The sequence below is a fragment of the Sinocyclocheilus rhinocerous genome, unplaced genomic scaffold (assembly GCF_001515625.1).
Source record: "Sinocyclocheilus rhinocerous isolate Xijiao unplaced genomic scaffold, SAMN03320098_v1.1 scaffold2083, whole genome shotgun sequence".
Lineage (NCBI taxonomy): Eukaryota > Metazoa > Chordata > Actinopteri > Cypriniformes > Cyprinidae > Sinocyclocheilus > Sinocyclocheilus rhinocerous.
This window is the reverse complement of record NW_015666157.1, coordinates 776,315-792,101: the sequence shown is the minus strand read 5'-3', so window position 1 is coordinate 792,101 and position 15,787 is coordinate 776,315. Positions and strand designations below refer to the sequence as shown.

At 39.3% G+C, this 15,787-nt stretch overlaps 2 protein-coding genes across 4 annotated transcripts in view; one reads left to right on the top strand and one right to left on the bottom strand.

The window, feature by feature from the left end:
- The window catches only part of LOC107731761 (integrin beta-like protein 1), a 56,670-nt gene extending 45,633 nt beyond the window's left edge, over positions 1-11,037 (top strand). Inside the window, exons 9-11 of the mRNA XM_016542930.1 lie at positions 4,239-4,385; positions 7,392-7,505; positions 10,488-11,037. Of these exons, the coding sequence (XP_016398416.1) occupies positions 4,239-4,385; positions 7,392-7,505; positions 10,488-10,576 (350 nt within the window). The 3' untranslated portion in view covers positions 10,577-11,037. The remainder of the gene's footprint in view (positions 1-4,238; positions 4,386-7,391; positions 7,506-10,487) is intronic.
- Positions 11,038-13,642: 2,605 nt separating this feature from the next.
- Positions 13,643-15,787, bottom strand: part of LOC107731762 (fibroblast growth factor 14) — a 151,144-nt gene continuing 148,999 nt past the window's right edge. For all 3 annotated transcript variants that reach the window (XM_016542932.1, XM_016542933.1, XM_016542931.1), the window contains one exon: positions 13,643-14,228. In XM_016542932.1, the coding sequence (XP_016398418.1) occupies positions 14,089-14,228 (140 nt within the window). In that variant the 3' untranslated portion in view covers positions 13,643-14,088. The remainder of the gene's footprint in view (positions 14,229-15,787) is intronic.

Below are 15,787 nucleotides of genomic sequence, written 5' to 3'. Positions count from 1 at the left end.
GGGCATCTTGCTCTTTCGCTTGCCACCAGGTTTGGCGGGGGCCTGGACGGGCGGGGCGGCTGCCCTGCAACCGGCTCCACGGCGCTGCTTTGCTGGAGGCTGCTGCATTTGCTGCATGGGAGCGGGGGCGGCCTGGAGGAGGCAGCAGCTGCACACCTGGGCAGGATGTGTTTGATGGCCTCAGTCTGCTTCTGTGCGACAGAGAACTGCTGGGTGAAGTTCTCCACTGCGTCGCCGAAGAGGCCGGTCTGGGACAAGGGGGCATTTAAAAACCGAGTCTTGTCGGTCTCCCTCATGTCGGCCAAACACAGCCAGAGATGGTATTCCTGGACCACCATAGTGGACATTGCACGGCCCAGAGACCGCGCAGTGACCTTCGTCGCTCGTAGCGCGAGGTCAGTAGCGGTACGGAGTTCTTTGAGAACTTCTGGGTTGTGACCACCCTCGTGCAGGTCCTTCAGTGCCTTGGCCTGATGAACCTGCAACAACGCCATGGCGTGTAGGGCCGAGGTAGCTTCCTCGCAGGTCGCATAAGCACTGCCGGTCAGGGCTGACGAGTACCTACAGGCCCGCGAGGGGAGTGACGGCTTGCCCCACCAGGTGGCAGCGGTATTTGGACACAATTGCATCGCAACCGACCGCTCCACCGGAGGGACTTCCGTATACCCCCGCGCTGCCCCACCGTCGAGGGTGGTGAGGGAGGATGAGCCACCGGGGCAGTTTCTGGCAGTGAAAGGTGCCGTCCACGACCCAGTGAGCTCATCATGCACTTCCGGGAAGAAATGCACTGGGGTCGGGCCCTGAGAACTAGCACGAGCCGCCGCTGGAACAACGAGAGGATAAAATGCTGTTTTTGAAGTAAACTCACTCTAAAAAGAGAAATGCACAGACACGCACACACGCAACATCCCCCTTCGTTTGAAGTGTGGTCCCGAAAAATCTTCATTTGAAGGGCTATCTGGCCCTTCCCCTAACCCCTACCCCTCCAACCAAAAGAGAATCGAGACACCCGAGACAAAGGGGAAGGGTTAAGGGGTAGAATTGGGATTGGACCTTAATATACTGGAATGTAATTTGATGTTGTAATTCTCATGAAACAATAATAATAATAGAATAATTATAATGTAAAATCATCAAATACTGTAGTTGTCATACAACAAGCATATTTGACTTACAAACTAGTGAGTGTCTCCATAATGGAACAGAAAGGATCAAGATACATTTTTAATTATATTTAACTCAAAAAAATATGCTGTTACAAATGACTGACTAAAAATTATCAGTTCTAGCTTATTCATTTCACTATCAATTAAAAATATCTATAATATATATCTGCCACCAATATAAACCTTAACAACTATAATCCTAAACTTTATAGCAGTGCCATTCAAGGAACCCCCCGTGAAAATGTGATGATAGATAAGCACAAGCATTTCACCCCTGGTACATGCCAGCATCTAAAGAACAACATTTCTCCTCTTTGGTGGGGATACAAATTTAATGCTGCTGCTTTCGGAATGCTTATTGTGTTGTGTCACTAAGCGACTAGCCGCCACAGCACGGCCCACTGCCCTTGTGTGGACCAGCACTAGGAGATTTTTAAATATGTATAGGGCTCATCTGCTGTGACTGCCCGAGTCACACAGACAGATGAGAGCCTGCTAACGGAGGAGAAGTGTGGAAACACGGCGTGCCTCCAGCTCTCAGCTCAGAGAGAGACAGCCGTCACACACGCTGATGAAACGTTCATCTCAGCTAATTGCATAGACGGTCCTGCAGGACTGAATTGGTGTTCAAATAAAGGGCAGCCTTCAGATATGCCTATCATGGGATCTTTAGCCCTTGAGAAGCCATTCCAGCTGTATTAACATTAAAGTGTTTTACTGAAATGCAGGATCATCAATATTTCAGATTGGATTTATATCGTTTTATGAGGCAATTGCCCGAGAGTTTAAGACTAGGTTACTTTCTTTAGAAAATATCCTTCCAAAGATAGGTGTGAGAAACACCGTGATTTCGAACATGCCCACACTCGAACTGCATTTACGGGCGGGATAATGGGGAATTGCAGGTGCGCTTTAATTGAAAGGACTGGGGTGCCACTCACCAAAGCAATTAAATGCTCTCGTAGGCTGGCTGATTGAAGCAGTCAAGCATGTAGCTCTACCAAGAGTGCATCAAACTTCAAGCCTGTATACCTACACCCACAAAATAAACGAATGAGAGAGATGAAGACAAAGAGCCACATAAAAAAATATTTTTTTTTCCATGCAGTTATTATAAGGTGCAATGGGAATACAAGCACACACACACCCCTCCCTCCCTTAATGAAAACTGTGTAATGACCAAAAAAAATTCTTTTTATCGAATATTGATGGTACGACATAAACTGTGTTGTTAAAAAATAAATGGGAAATGGTTTGTTTTGATTAAGCATCATCCAGACATAAAGGGATGCGTGAAAATGACTCTCCAGCCTGGGGCAAAAGTACATATTTATTTGAAATAGCCACTACAGTGCCTGTTCTGTTTATTTAATCACTTTGGCATTTCATAACCTCCCAAATAAGTATTTTATAAGAACTCAATGTTAGTACAAGCATATTTCACAAATGAATCTCCATTGTGATTTGGCCCACAACAAATATATATTCTCTCAGTTGTGGAAAATAAACTATTGAACAGTTTTATTTATTCTTCTACTTAACAGTGACTTTTAGTATATTTTATATAAAAAAATACCTGCTATATATCTAATATATGTATATATAAGTGCTTAAGATAAGATATTCAGAAAACATACTGAGCACTGAAGAGACTGTTTATATTATTGTCTATATTTTTATTTTGAGGCACATCCTTTTGTTTGGTTTTAATATCTAGAACACATTTCTGCCCAGCCAGATGTAGTCTAGGGGAATTCCTCTTTTTTTTTCTTTACCGAGCACTGTTCCAGAAAGGAGTCGTTTGGAGGAGGAGCTGTTCTATAGCTCAGTGTGCATCTCACAGTGAGTCACCAACTGCTCTTTAAAGATTAAGAGAAAAACGCCATTCAGCTTCAGGGAACATTTCGTTTCCTTACAGCCTACATGAAATAACGCCCATGCACAGATCTCCCGAAGTGGCGCTCTTGTAAATACCTTTGAATGTCAAATAAGTGACCAGAAGTTACGAGGACATTCAAAATGACCGTTTTATATAAACTTAAAGGCCAAAAACATACTCGCACACTACAGCTTTTCAACCCATTTCAAGCGGTGGTAACAAACCTCACTACTCAAAGGATGACAGAGTTACATCCAAATGCTTGTTATTATTTGGAGTAGCAATGCAACACATTAAAAAAATAGACCATTTTGTCATATGGCAACACGCCAAGCTTTCTTTTTGGAAAGACGTGGTCACACAACTTTTTTACTGCCGTCACCTACATACTTGCTACAGTTTTCCATGTAATAAACCATTTTGGGACGTATATTTAAACAATATCATCCAAACACAAGCGCTGTTGTTCTGAATGCTAATCCCAAGACAACTGCAAGTGTGATACTGTTTTACAATTCAAGAAACACCACGTCAATAGACCTCAAGTGCAACTTTTGGATACAATATGTCTTACAAACTGTCTTCTTTCTTTGCCAACTAACATCCAAATAAAGTGAAAGCACTCCGTCTTCAAGCAACACAGTAGTCGTGTTTCTGAATTAATCAGTGGTTTTGAACAAATCAGTTCAGTGAATGAGTCAATGACTCACTCATATGTTCCTGAATGAATCAGTGGTTTTGAAAAAAATCAAGTCAATGAGGCAATGTCTGCGCGTTTTGTTTCAGAATGAATCAGTGTTATGAACAATGAGACAGTCCCTTGTCGCCACCTACTGGCATAACGGTGTAACTTGCTGGTAAAATCGCTGAAAATCCCGACTATACTACTATGTTAGCAGAAACAAAGAATTTGACTAAGCAATTTATACTGTCAGATCGTTGCGAATACCGACACGATCGGAGAGGCTATAGAATGGTTCATCCCACGGGGTCCATAAGTGACAAGAGCCATATACCGCAACACCATTAGCCAGTCAGTAAACGAATCCCTGTCTTTTTGATCCAATTATATTTGCCTGGATCAATCAGCCTGTTGCTTTGTTTTGGCAGATATAAATGGTGGTTTTCTTTGGTAAGGAGAGAAAGTGATTGTGTGTGCACGTACTTGCGTGTGCGCTGTGTGTCTCCCCCAGGCCACGGCTTCTGCTCGTGTGGCCGCTGTATCTGCAGTGATGGATGGTTTGGGAAGCACTGCCAGTTCCCCCGCAGCTGTGACATGACGGACGAGCAGAGCAAGAGCCTATGCAAGGCGGCAGACGGCGTCATATGCTCTGGAAAAGGTAGGAGGGACGACGCTTCGAGCGGCACGTTAAGACGTAACATAATTATCAGTCATCTCTTAAAAATTTAAGTGGGTTCCCTTATTTGTTTGGTGGGGAATGAACTGAGCAATTAAATCGATTTCCCACATATGCTCCTTTAATGAGGCGGATAGCAAATACAACTGAACACAACTATTTCCACCAATCAATTATGTTCTTTGGGGAGGGTTTATGTCACATTTAGTTGTTAGAGACAGAAATTATTGTTGAGAGAGAGGGAATAGGATTGGTCAATCAAATTTGCATCTCCAGGAGCTGTGGCATAGTGGCTAGATGCCATGCTGGGATCAAGTCCTGCTTGCATCATGTTCCAGTGGCTTGTGTTAATGTCACCCAAAGAGATTACTAAGGAAAGTGTTTGTTAATGCCATTGTAATGTAGAATATATGTGCTAAATTGAAAGGATTTAGGAGGAAAAACTACAACTAAAACAAAAAGCTGTGTAAAATGAACACTCGCCATGGTTCCTGCCTATTTGTTCTATTAAAAGGTAAAGATATACAGACTATTATTGCTTTTCTCTAAAGTCAAGCAGAAACTGTAAAACATGTTTGCTGACAGTCTGACAGAAACCTCAACATATAATTTGCTCTTCCAACCTGTACACTTGCTCTCGAAAACCACACACAACACTGAAAATGAAGCTTTAAGTTTTACGCTTTAATAAGAGACCAGTTTAACTATTTCTATACGACCTCCTGTCAGCATCCTGGAAAAAAACGATAAAGCCTAGCCAATTTCAGCTTGACACATTGTCCTCTGAGTATTCATCTCCTTTCTCTGGGCATGTAAAGTGACACACTAATACGCTTTATATATAGGGTTTGTCTGAGCTGATGACGGAACACTGTTTGTTTGTATTGCCTGGCTGGTGAAAATAAGAAATTGCTCTAAGATCTCACATGGTCTACTCAATAATTTTCTCAAATTAATGCTTGGAAATCAGCAGGAGAGTTGTTCTGCTTGTCATAACAATGTCAACATTATTAAGACTGAAACATTGGAAGAATTAAATGGATTTTTTTTCACAGTAAAGATTCATGGGTAGGTGAATATGTGGGTTGCTTGTTGTAGCTCACAGGAGAATAACACTGGGGGAAATGACAAGGGATGTACTGTCTGATTGGCTGCCTACACTTTGATTGATAAGACTGACTTCAAGTGAATGTTCTTTGAAAGCTTTGTAACTTTCAGAGTATCGTGTTTGTAAGGTACAGCACAGCTGTAAATGACAGACCAGTGCCCCCATATTATGCAATTTCCTGGATCCTATGTGAAATATGAGAATCCCAGCTCATAAGACTTTGTTTTGCAGAGTCATGTTGACTAATATCTGGAGACCAATATCTGAGTTTCTGCAAAGCATCGTAAGCCTAAAGACATTGTAGAAATCACTGGCACCAATGGACTCTACAATCTACTGAGGATTATGTGATGCTTTGGGGAAACTCTGTCCAGGTTGGTTAGTACAATTTGAACACAGCTAATGCAGTGCTTATACAAATGATGAAATTAAATTAGCACACAAATGATGAAATCCAATTAGCACTTATTTTACACAACATTTACTCAAAGGGGGACATAACACTTGACCAGTAAAACTTATCCAGCAATATTGGTGATTTAAATTATGGGATACTAAATTGCTTCCCCGTTTTAGGAAACTGCAATAGATTATAGTTAAATTACTGTGCACGTGTAATGATAACAGAGTAACTTTCTCGGAAAAACTGCAACCTTTTATTAATATTACTTTAAAGGAATAGTTAACCAAAAATTGAAAATTTGTGGAATCTTTACTCACCATCAGGCCATGCAATATGCATATAAATTTGTTTCTTCATCGGAACAGATTTGTAGAAATTTAGCATTACATCACTTGCTCACCAAAGGATCCTCTGCAGTGAATAGGTGCCGTCAGAATGAGAGTCCAAACGGCTGATAAAAGCATCACAATAATCCACAAATAATCCACACAACTCCAGTCCATCAATTAACATCTTGTGAAGTGAAAAGCTGTTTGTAATAAACAAATCCATCATTAACGTTTTTAACTTCAAACCGTGGATTCTAGCTAGAGTCCTCTATCCATAATATTGCTTTCTCTAATGAAAAAGTCATGCCATCTGAATCAGGAGAGAAATATGCACAGACCAAACACAAGCAAAAACAGTCCAAAAAGGTTCTAAACAAATATGTTGGTAGAATATTGGACTTTCACTGAATGAAGAGTTATGGTATTCTGACGATGATTTAAAGTTAAAATGTCTTGATGATTAATTGTTTCTTAAGAACTTGCAGCTTTTCACTTCATAATACATTAATTGATGGACTGGATTATTACTGGTCATGTTGTGGATTATTGTGATGTTTTTTATCAGCTGTTTGGACTCTCATTCTAAATTGCACCCATTCACTGCAGAGGATCCATTGGTGATGTAGTGATGTAATGACAAGTTTCTCCACATCTCATCTCAGATAAACTGAGGTTGAGCAAATTTTCAGCATTTTTTATTTTTGAGTGAATTATTTTTTTAAATACACAGTAAAATTCCACATACATACATTTAATACATTTTTGACACAAATGTATCTGTCATTTATCTGTAGTGATCCAAAACATGAAAATAATCATTGGCTTGTTGGCATTGGCCTGAATTTTATCAATGGTGCACCTGTATCATCAACCAATGCATATTATTTCCAAATGGCCAAATATCGGCCAATCGACTGGCCTAGCTTGTATATTGGTCTATTCCTGACTCAGTAGGAACATGAAATTTGACCTTGTAAACAACAGCTGTTTCACACATTTAGAAAAACAATTTACTCTATTTAAATTCCAATTAGGAACCTTATCACAGCTTTAAGTGTTTTATAATCACACGAAATAACACAGGAGAATAAGGGAAAACTAATGGATCTCCAATGGTTGTGTGACTGAAGGCTAATTTGTTCTTGCAGGCTCTTGTCACTGTGGTCGCTGTATCTGCTCGCCACAGGAGTGGTACATTTCAGGGGAATTCTGCGAGTGCGACGACAGGGAGTGCGACAAACATGATGGGCTGGTTTGCACAGGTATGTGTTCAAATGCAGCAGCGCTCCTCCAAACACCCACTCGTGCGCTGACAGATCTCTTTGTGATGGATATTGAAATTCTCTGATGTGGCTGCCGGTTGATTAGACAGCTCTGTACAACTCTTAGGCTGAGCCGTCCAATCAGTGGGCTCCTGCTGTGTTCTTCTCGTCCTGCTTTTCAATGGGAAAGAAGCTCCGGAGAGAGTCTAGGTTTTTCTTAAAAGCCTTGAAGAGTTGACTACTCAGTGCTAATAAAAAGCACAATAAATATTTATTATCACGATAGCTCAAGGGCTTGAGGACACTTGGACAGCTGCTTAGAAACTTATTGGTCTAATGACTTCATTACCAGTTGCCATATCATTTAACCAATTATACAGTTCCTGGTTGCAGAGATGCAAAATTCATTACAAAACAAGAAAAAACACAATTGATAAAAGGAATGCATAAATGTGTCTGTTAAATGTCACTCATTAGCATATTAACGATTATGTAATCATTTCCATATTCATAAGGATTATTAAAACTATTTTCTCATGTTGCTCAGGGAAAGCCTTTTCTCTATAGATGAAATGCAAAAGCATACAATCAGCCAATTCTTCCCCTTACCTTGGGTAACAGTAATGCACTCAGCCTTTATAATTATAATCATGCAAAAATGTGCCTGCCAGTTTCTAAATAATAATTTTCATGGCTTCTTCAGCAAGATATTCTCACTACACCCGCAATTGATGAGCGCTGCGGAAAATACAATGTATTAGGGAAAGCCGAGGCTTAATTTCATGCACAGCAGATGCGAATTCCAACTGTTTTGGGCATTGATACAATATACGGCTCTCAAGCTTTCTTCTGAGCAAAAGCTGCTGTCACATTCAGCATACATTCTTCTAACAGCGTATGTAAACAGCATCGCCTCCGCTGATTGACAAGTGGCAGCCCACTTCATTGACCGAACCTATGGAACTATATGTACCCTATTGTAAATTCCCTCCTTTTAATTGGCTGTAGAAAATGTTAGACACTCTGTATACATCAATATGGAGGTTTTTTTGCCATACACTCTACTACATGCATTAGACTTTAACGTTAGCATGTTAGCAAGATAATGTGTTTCATTTGATAATAATCTAATGCAAGGGTTTTCAAACATTTTGATCCCAAGAACTGCCAAATGGCAGCTGTAAATTTCCATGTAGACCCATTTATACTATGTGAGAAAGAGCATGATATAAAGCTAAGTTGTTTATAAAATAAAAAAACTGTACTGTTTTGAGCCAAATCAAATAAATAAACTGTTATTTGGAAAAGAAGCAATATGTGTATCTTTTTCCCACACTATTTACGTTAGAAACTTTCTTATATTTTATATAAAATTATAAATGAATATGTGGGTTGCTTGTTGTAGCTCACAGGAGAATAACACTGGGGGAAATGACAAGGGATGTACTGTCTGATTGGCTGCCTACACTTTGATTGATAAGACTGACTTCAAGTGAATGTTCTTTGAAAGCTTTGTAACTTTCAGAGTATCGTGTTTGTAAGGTACAGCACAGCTGTAAATGACAGACCAGTGCCCCCATATTATGCAATTTCCTGGATCCTATGTGAAATATGAGAATCCCAGCTCATAAGACTTTGTTTTGCAGAGTCATGTTGACTAATAACTGGAGACCAATATCTGAGTTTCTGCAAAGCATCGTAAGCCTAAAGACATTGTAGAAATCATATTATATAAACAAAAACTTTTATTTTGGATGCAATTAATCGTTGCCCAGCACATTAAAAAATAAAAGTTAGTATAAATGTATATTAATTATATTATTATAAATATATTTTTCACACTAAGTAAGCTGTTTATCACTTAACATTGACAGCCCAAAATCAATCAATTAGTCAATCAATCAATCAATCACAAATTTTAAACCTCTTGCCCTAAGGGACCCTGGGCACCCCTTCTTTAATTTGCATAAAAATACATTGCACACAAATATTGGATAAAATAGTAATTTTTTTTTTGTGAATTAGATTAAACATTTTTATTTATACTTGTCAGTATTTAAAGGAACACTCCACTATTTTTGAAAATAGGCTCATTTTCCAACTCCCCTAGAGTTAAACAGTTGAGTTTTACCATTTTCGAATCCATTCAGCCTATCTTCCGGGTCTGGCGTAGCACTTTTAGCTGTAGCTTAGCATAGATCATTGAATCTGATTAAACCGCTCAAAAATGACCAAAGAGTTTTCAATATTCATGATATAAAGCTAAGTTGTTTATAAAATAAAAAAACTGTACTGTTTTGAGCCAAATCAAATAAATAAACTGTTATTTGGAAAAGAAGCAATATGTGTATCTTTTTCCCACACTATTTACGTTAGAAACTTTCTTAGAAATATTTTATATAAAATTATAAATAGTGCTGGGCAACGATTAATCACATCCAAAATCTAATTTACTGTTTAACTCTAGGGGAGTTGGAAAATGAGCCTATTTTCCAAAATAGTGGAGTGTTTCTTTAATAAAAATATACAAATATTTATTGGGATATTTATTCACTCTGTGATTCTGATGCCTTAAAATGCGGTCTACTCATTAGATTTTAGAACTCAGCTATCGACTTTTGTCCAGTAGGCCAGTACTTTTTGTAATGGAAAATGATTGATTGGTTTTGATTCTAATTGCAAACAGTTGAGATATATACTAAATCGTTAACCAAATTGATGCGTTTAAATTGGCTCATTAAGCATCACAGATAATAATTTTGTGTACACCAAATTACATTTACAAAAGCTGAATAAAAAGGAGCAGTATGTAATCATACCAGTGCCACTACATGGACTGAATCTGAACTGAAACTTGCATTTGTACTTGGTTTCCCTTTGCACATTCTGCCAAGGGGGTGTTAAGAGAGACAGCATGTCGAGACTCGGAGAGTGATGATCTGGGTTTCTCAGTTCTGTCTCTCCTCTCAACTTCTGTTCCAGGGAACGGCGTGTGCAACTGCGGAAATTGTGACTGCTGGGATGGCTGGACAGGAAACGCCTGTGAAATCTGGGTTGGAGAGGAGTATTAACCCCTGGTAGACACTTAAAGACTGTTTCTGTTGTCAATCACGACAAGAAAAGGATGGCTGCACCAACAGCGAACAAGGGAAAATTGATTTTAGAGATCTATGCAATATAGCAGCATTCAAATTTTCTTAAAGCAATGTGGTTTAAATTCCATTATATGCACATAAAACAGCTGTGGGAGACGACATCTATAATCCTCTACAGTTTTTCATATAACTATATATATATATGAAAATTGTGTATAATAATGCTTACATAGACTATTGACTGGCACATAAGCACTAAAAGGAGAGGATCCATGCAAATGGCCAACAAACAAGTAAGAGCATTTTATTATTATTCAGGTTGCTGTTTTGCAGAGCTCTGCTTGTGTGCAAGGTTTTTATGACCCTATTTTATGTACGGTAAGTTCCATGTGACAAAAGTTGTAAACAGCCTGATGCCAATAAATTTACCATGCTCTGAGATGTCATGAGAATGAGAAAGCTCTTTTTTAAACATATCTCGAATTATTTCTTGTCAAAATATTACTGTTTTATGTTAATTAAATTGTTAAAAAATGTGCCCATGTTGAAGGTAAATTATATTGACCAAGGTAATTAGCATAAATAAAAACTAGGATAAGGATATATATATATATATATATCGCACAAATATCGCATCAAATTGGTTAGAGAGATTTCAGTACACCTTTATATAAATATTTTATTCAATATGTTGTATTTGTGTATACAACAAACACAAACTGTACAGTGCAGACAAACTCTTTGCATATATGTATGTAAAATTAGCAGAACATACCAACAGTCCATGATACACATAGCCTACGACATGCAGTTCATATATGCCACGCTCTTCCCATGCAACAGATGAAGTAACTGTCAAAACAAGGTTCAAAACCAATCAACAGACAATGGAGACCTTCCTTCACCACTGAAAATCAGAAATACAGAGAAAACACAGAAATGATCAATTGTTCAGCGATTGCTCCTCATTACAATTTAATGACGTCACACACGACCTGAATGGAACGAAACGAACACGGACGTTGGAAAGAGGAAAAAACAAACTAACGTACTAACAAATGCACACGTACTCACCAGTCACTTACAAAAATAAATTCAACCTTCGTAAAACCAGTTCACTGGTCTGCAGGGCAGCTGTAGCCCAGCATGTAGAGCTCATTGGAGTGAGTGATTTGTTTCGTGTGGAAGTGGGACACCAGCCTCGAACTGATTTCAAATATGAAGCTACTTTTCCTGTATAGTACTGCAATCTCATTCTAGCATTAAATTCGGCTTTGCACAGACAAATATTTAAGTCTAATGTGCTTGAACATCTCCTAATATGAAACTAGCTCAAAATTCCAATAAATGAAAATATAGGTCTTCAAATGAAGTGTAGAATATATTTGTATTTAGCAGCATAGCCTCTGTCTACTTCATAACATTCTAAACGGTGTTCATCATTCAAACTATGAAAACTGTTAAAGCAAGACAGGCTTCATGTCAACTCGGCTGATAGTAGTAGATGTAGTAGATGACGATTTCAAACGCAAAGTGCAATGGTCTCAATCCAGAGTATGAGAGAGCCTTATATAATCATGCCCATTCAGTGTAGCCCTATGCCTCAAACTAGCTTTAGACATTTCTAGCCGTCCCATACTTTGGTCCTTAAGAAAACGCATGCAGTTGATTAGTAATAGGTACCCCGGTCTACTAAATGAACAATCCAAGGACATCATTTGGAATCTCTTCAAGTTTGAATCGAGACGATTAAAAAGTCGAGACAATTGTTCTTCGTGATGAACCCTAGTCACAGTGAGGACAAAAACCGAAGAGGACCGCCATCCTCTGAGTTATTGAAATTGTTCGGCTGGATTCTCGTGTGTTCGGACTTTGGTAACAATCAACTTCTGTGTGTTTGTGGATCAAGTTGCTACTGAATCTGTGTGTTTGTTTGTTTTTGTGTGTGTGTGTGTGTGTGAGAGAGAGAGAGAGAGTGTGTGTGTCTGGGGCATGAGGCACCTTTAACCCAGCACAGACTGGGTACATGTTTTTGCATGCTGGGTTAGAGGTCATCACAGGCACATGATGAGCAGTACTGGACTCTGCATGCTGAGCTAGGAAAACCCCTCTCATTTCAGAATCCTAATATCTGGTATTTAAAAATCTATTACTTTTTTTGTAGATTTTTGTTTTATTTGTATACAGTGAAAACATTTTTATAGAAGCCATTTCTTGCACTGCGTTAGTGTTGCAAGAACAGAATGTAATACTAACCTTGACCATGCCTTTGCTGAACAAAATGGGTGTGCAGCCAATATTAATGGTGCCTACTTACATTGAGCCATTTAACCGCCCAGGCCTGAAGTAGACTGTATTTCTCTATGGCTGCCGCTCTCGTCACATTTAATGAGATAGCCAGAACTAGCCCACAGTTCAGAGGAGTCAGCATGTCAAAGAGAGGCCTTGACCAGAGGCCTACAAGGCCTATAGATATTCCTAGAGCCCACGCTCTAAATTAAGAGCAAAGAAAAGTGGAAATTCACCTAGTTACTGGGGTTGAAACCGATTTGCACCGTACTAGATAGTGATATGTACTCTATACACCTTCGCCAGCACATGCCAGCTCCTTGTGTTGGACTGCTGCGGGCGTGACTAATGCACTCGCTGGCATTTGCTGTCTAAGTATACTTGTGTCCCTTTCTAAACATTACAAGAATGAGAAGACATGAGCGCTGAACCTTGGATAATGAGTTGGATTCTGTTTAGTAGGCTCCATCCCCTTGAAAGATTGACGTCTCTTGACCATAAACATTGTGAAGGGACTTTCATCCATTGTTGTGTTTGAATGACTGCACACCAGAACGCATCGCACACTGCCCCGACAACAAATTTCATAAGTAACCGACAAAAGGGAAAGATTTGGAACTTTGAGCTTCAGAGACTGGGGGACACCTAGAAAGAAGGAGACACACTTGATTAAAAAAAACAAACAAGTTGTGGATTCCAGTCCATATATATATGTATATCTTTACAGTACTACCCCAGAGCGTAGCTGGTGTTACTGTGTATATAGAAAATAGATCTGAAATGTACGGTCTCTGCTGTTGCGACAGGGTTCAAGAAAAGGGTTATAACGGGTGACTGTTAGCAGGCAAAAGAACCGCCACGCAAGCGCCTGTGGTACACAATTTCATTCTTGTGGATTGTCTCGATTACAGAAAAAACATCGGCTTTATTGTATGTCAAAAGGCATTCCGTATCAGTTAGGGCATTCCATGGTGAAAGTTTAGCTGGTTTATCCAGTCGCATCCTCTTACGTGCACAGCTGACCACTCTTCCGGAGCCAGACCGTCGTCGAATTAGATCGGAACAGTCAGAGGAGTGAAAGGGGTGGAGGGAATGGGGAGGAGAGAGCAGAGGATGCCTGGATCTGATCCACAAACATGGAGAGTCTGACAAAAGGAGTACGGCTCTCCGGGGTTGAGCATGGCCGAGATGGGATCTGGCTATGTGGTGGGCTTGGTTTCCTTGCTGACAGGTTTGCCTCCGTTCATGATGGCCGGCTCTGTGCTTTTACTGGGAGGCACGGCAGGTTTGGGCACTGTCTCCCCCACGTCATGCAATGATGGCTCTCGGTACATAGCGACTGCAAAAGACATCAGAGAAGGCAAGAGTCAGCCAGGTAACCGCAGCCGCCCCATCTGTCTCTTATTGGAAATGATTTTTGGGGCTTGACTGAAATCTGCGTATAATTACGTCTAGAAAAGTTTCCCAACTCATTCTTATTTCCAAACCTGAAACTTGGCTAAAAAGACAACATTCATTAGGGAAACTCTGACAGGACATGTGCAAGTTTGTCAAAGTGCGGGCAAGCTGTCAGCAGGGCTGCATCCTTTCCTTAGTTGTGATGGGAAGATGGTCTGATCTCTCGGGATGCATTTGACAAGGTTCACTGCTTCACGTCAGTTCAGACTTACTGTATTCTTAGCAGTGCTGCTACATTACGGGTTGCTGGCTGGTGTTGCGGTATTAGCCGAGAAAATAATGAAGACACAACAGGATGAGCGACTGGTCTAAAATGTGGGCATCTGTACACGGCAATAAAGCATTGCATAGACAGAAACGGGCCACACATCATTGCAAATTACACTTCAAACCGTACATAAAGCATCAATCTCATGCTAGCCAGACACATTTTACAGTGTGGCCATAAAAGAGCTGTAAGGAATATTTGAAAGGACAGGTTGTCCATCATTATGGTACGAAGGTGGGTCTTGGATACGTGGTGCTGTGAAATAATGTTTATTGAGTTGTAAATCATTATGTATTCAGATAACGGGGATATAAGGCCAAATGTTTCTGTTCGAACCCTTGGTGAAGCACTCATTGTCAAGATAAAATGGTAATTTTACATCCTCATGATCATCATCATTTTCCCTAAATCTGAAATTTGTCAGTTCCTGTGACCCGTGCTTGTTCTGTACAGATGCTCTTCTAGCACGCATTTTAATATTTTAACTCTACAAACAAACAAAAGGAGGCATACCAAGGAATAATGCATTTTGATTTGTTAATTTCATAGTTGTAGCATAAAATCAGAAGACTTGTAATATAGCACACATTATATTGTATGATATTTTTATGTTGTTGTTTTTTTTTATTTACTCTAATGGAAAAGAGCAGTCTGGACATCCTGTTATGTTCCAAAATCATACAGCATTTGAACAATATGAGGATTTTTACCCAGGATTTTACCCAGAACACAGCCAACAACCCTGATTACTATTTGACACATTTCTAAGGTCAATGCTTTCAAAACAATTAGACTTGTTTATTTAAGCAAGACTGCATAATGAGTGCTGCATTATTTCCAGGTAACACATTTAACAAGGGAAATTATATGAAAACTATTCTGTTTTCCATTGATTGCATAACATTCTCCTAATATGTTTATATATATATTATATAATATATATATATTAGGGCTGGGTATCGATTCAGATGTCCCGATTCGATTCGATTCGATTTCGATTCGCAAGCTCTCGATTCGATTCTCGATTTTTTTATTACATTCAGTGAATATAGTTTTAATACAAATGCTATTGATATTTCTAAAAAATGAACAGTAAACATCAGTTTACAAATGGTGAATTAATAAAAAGAAATTAAGAACCACATGCCTGTATTTTAAACCTATTCTTTTTT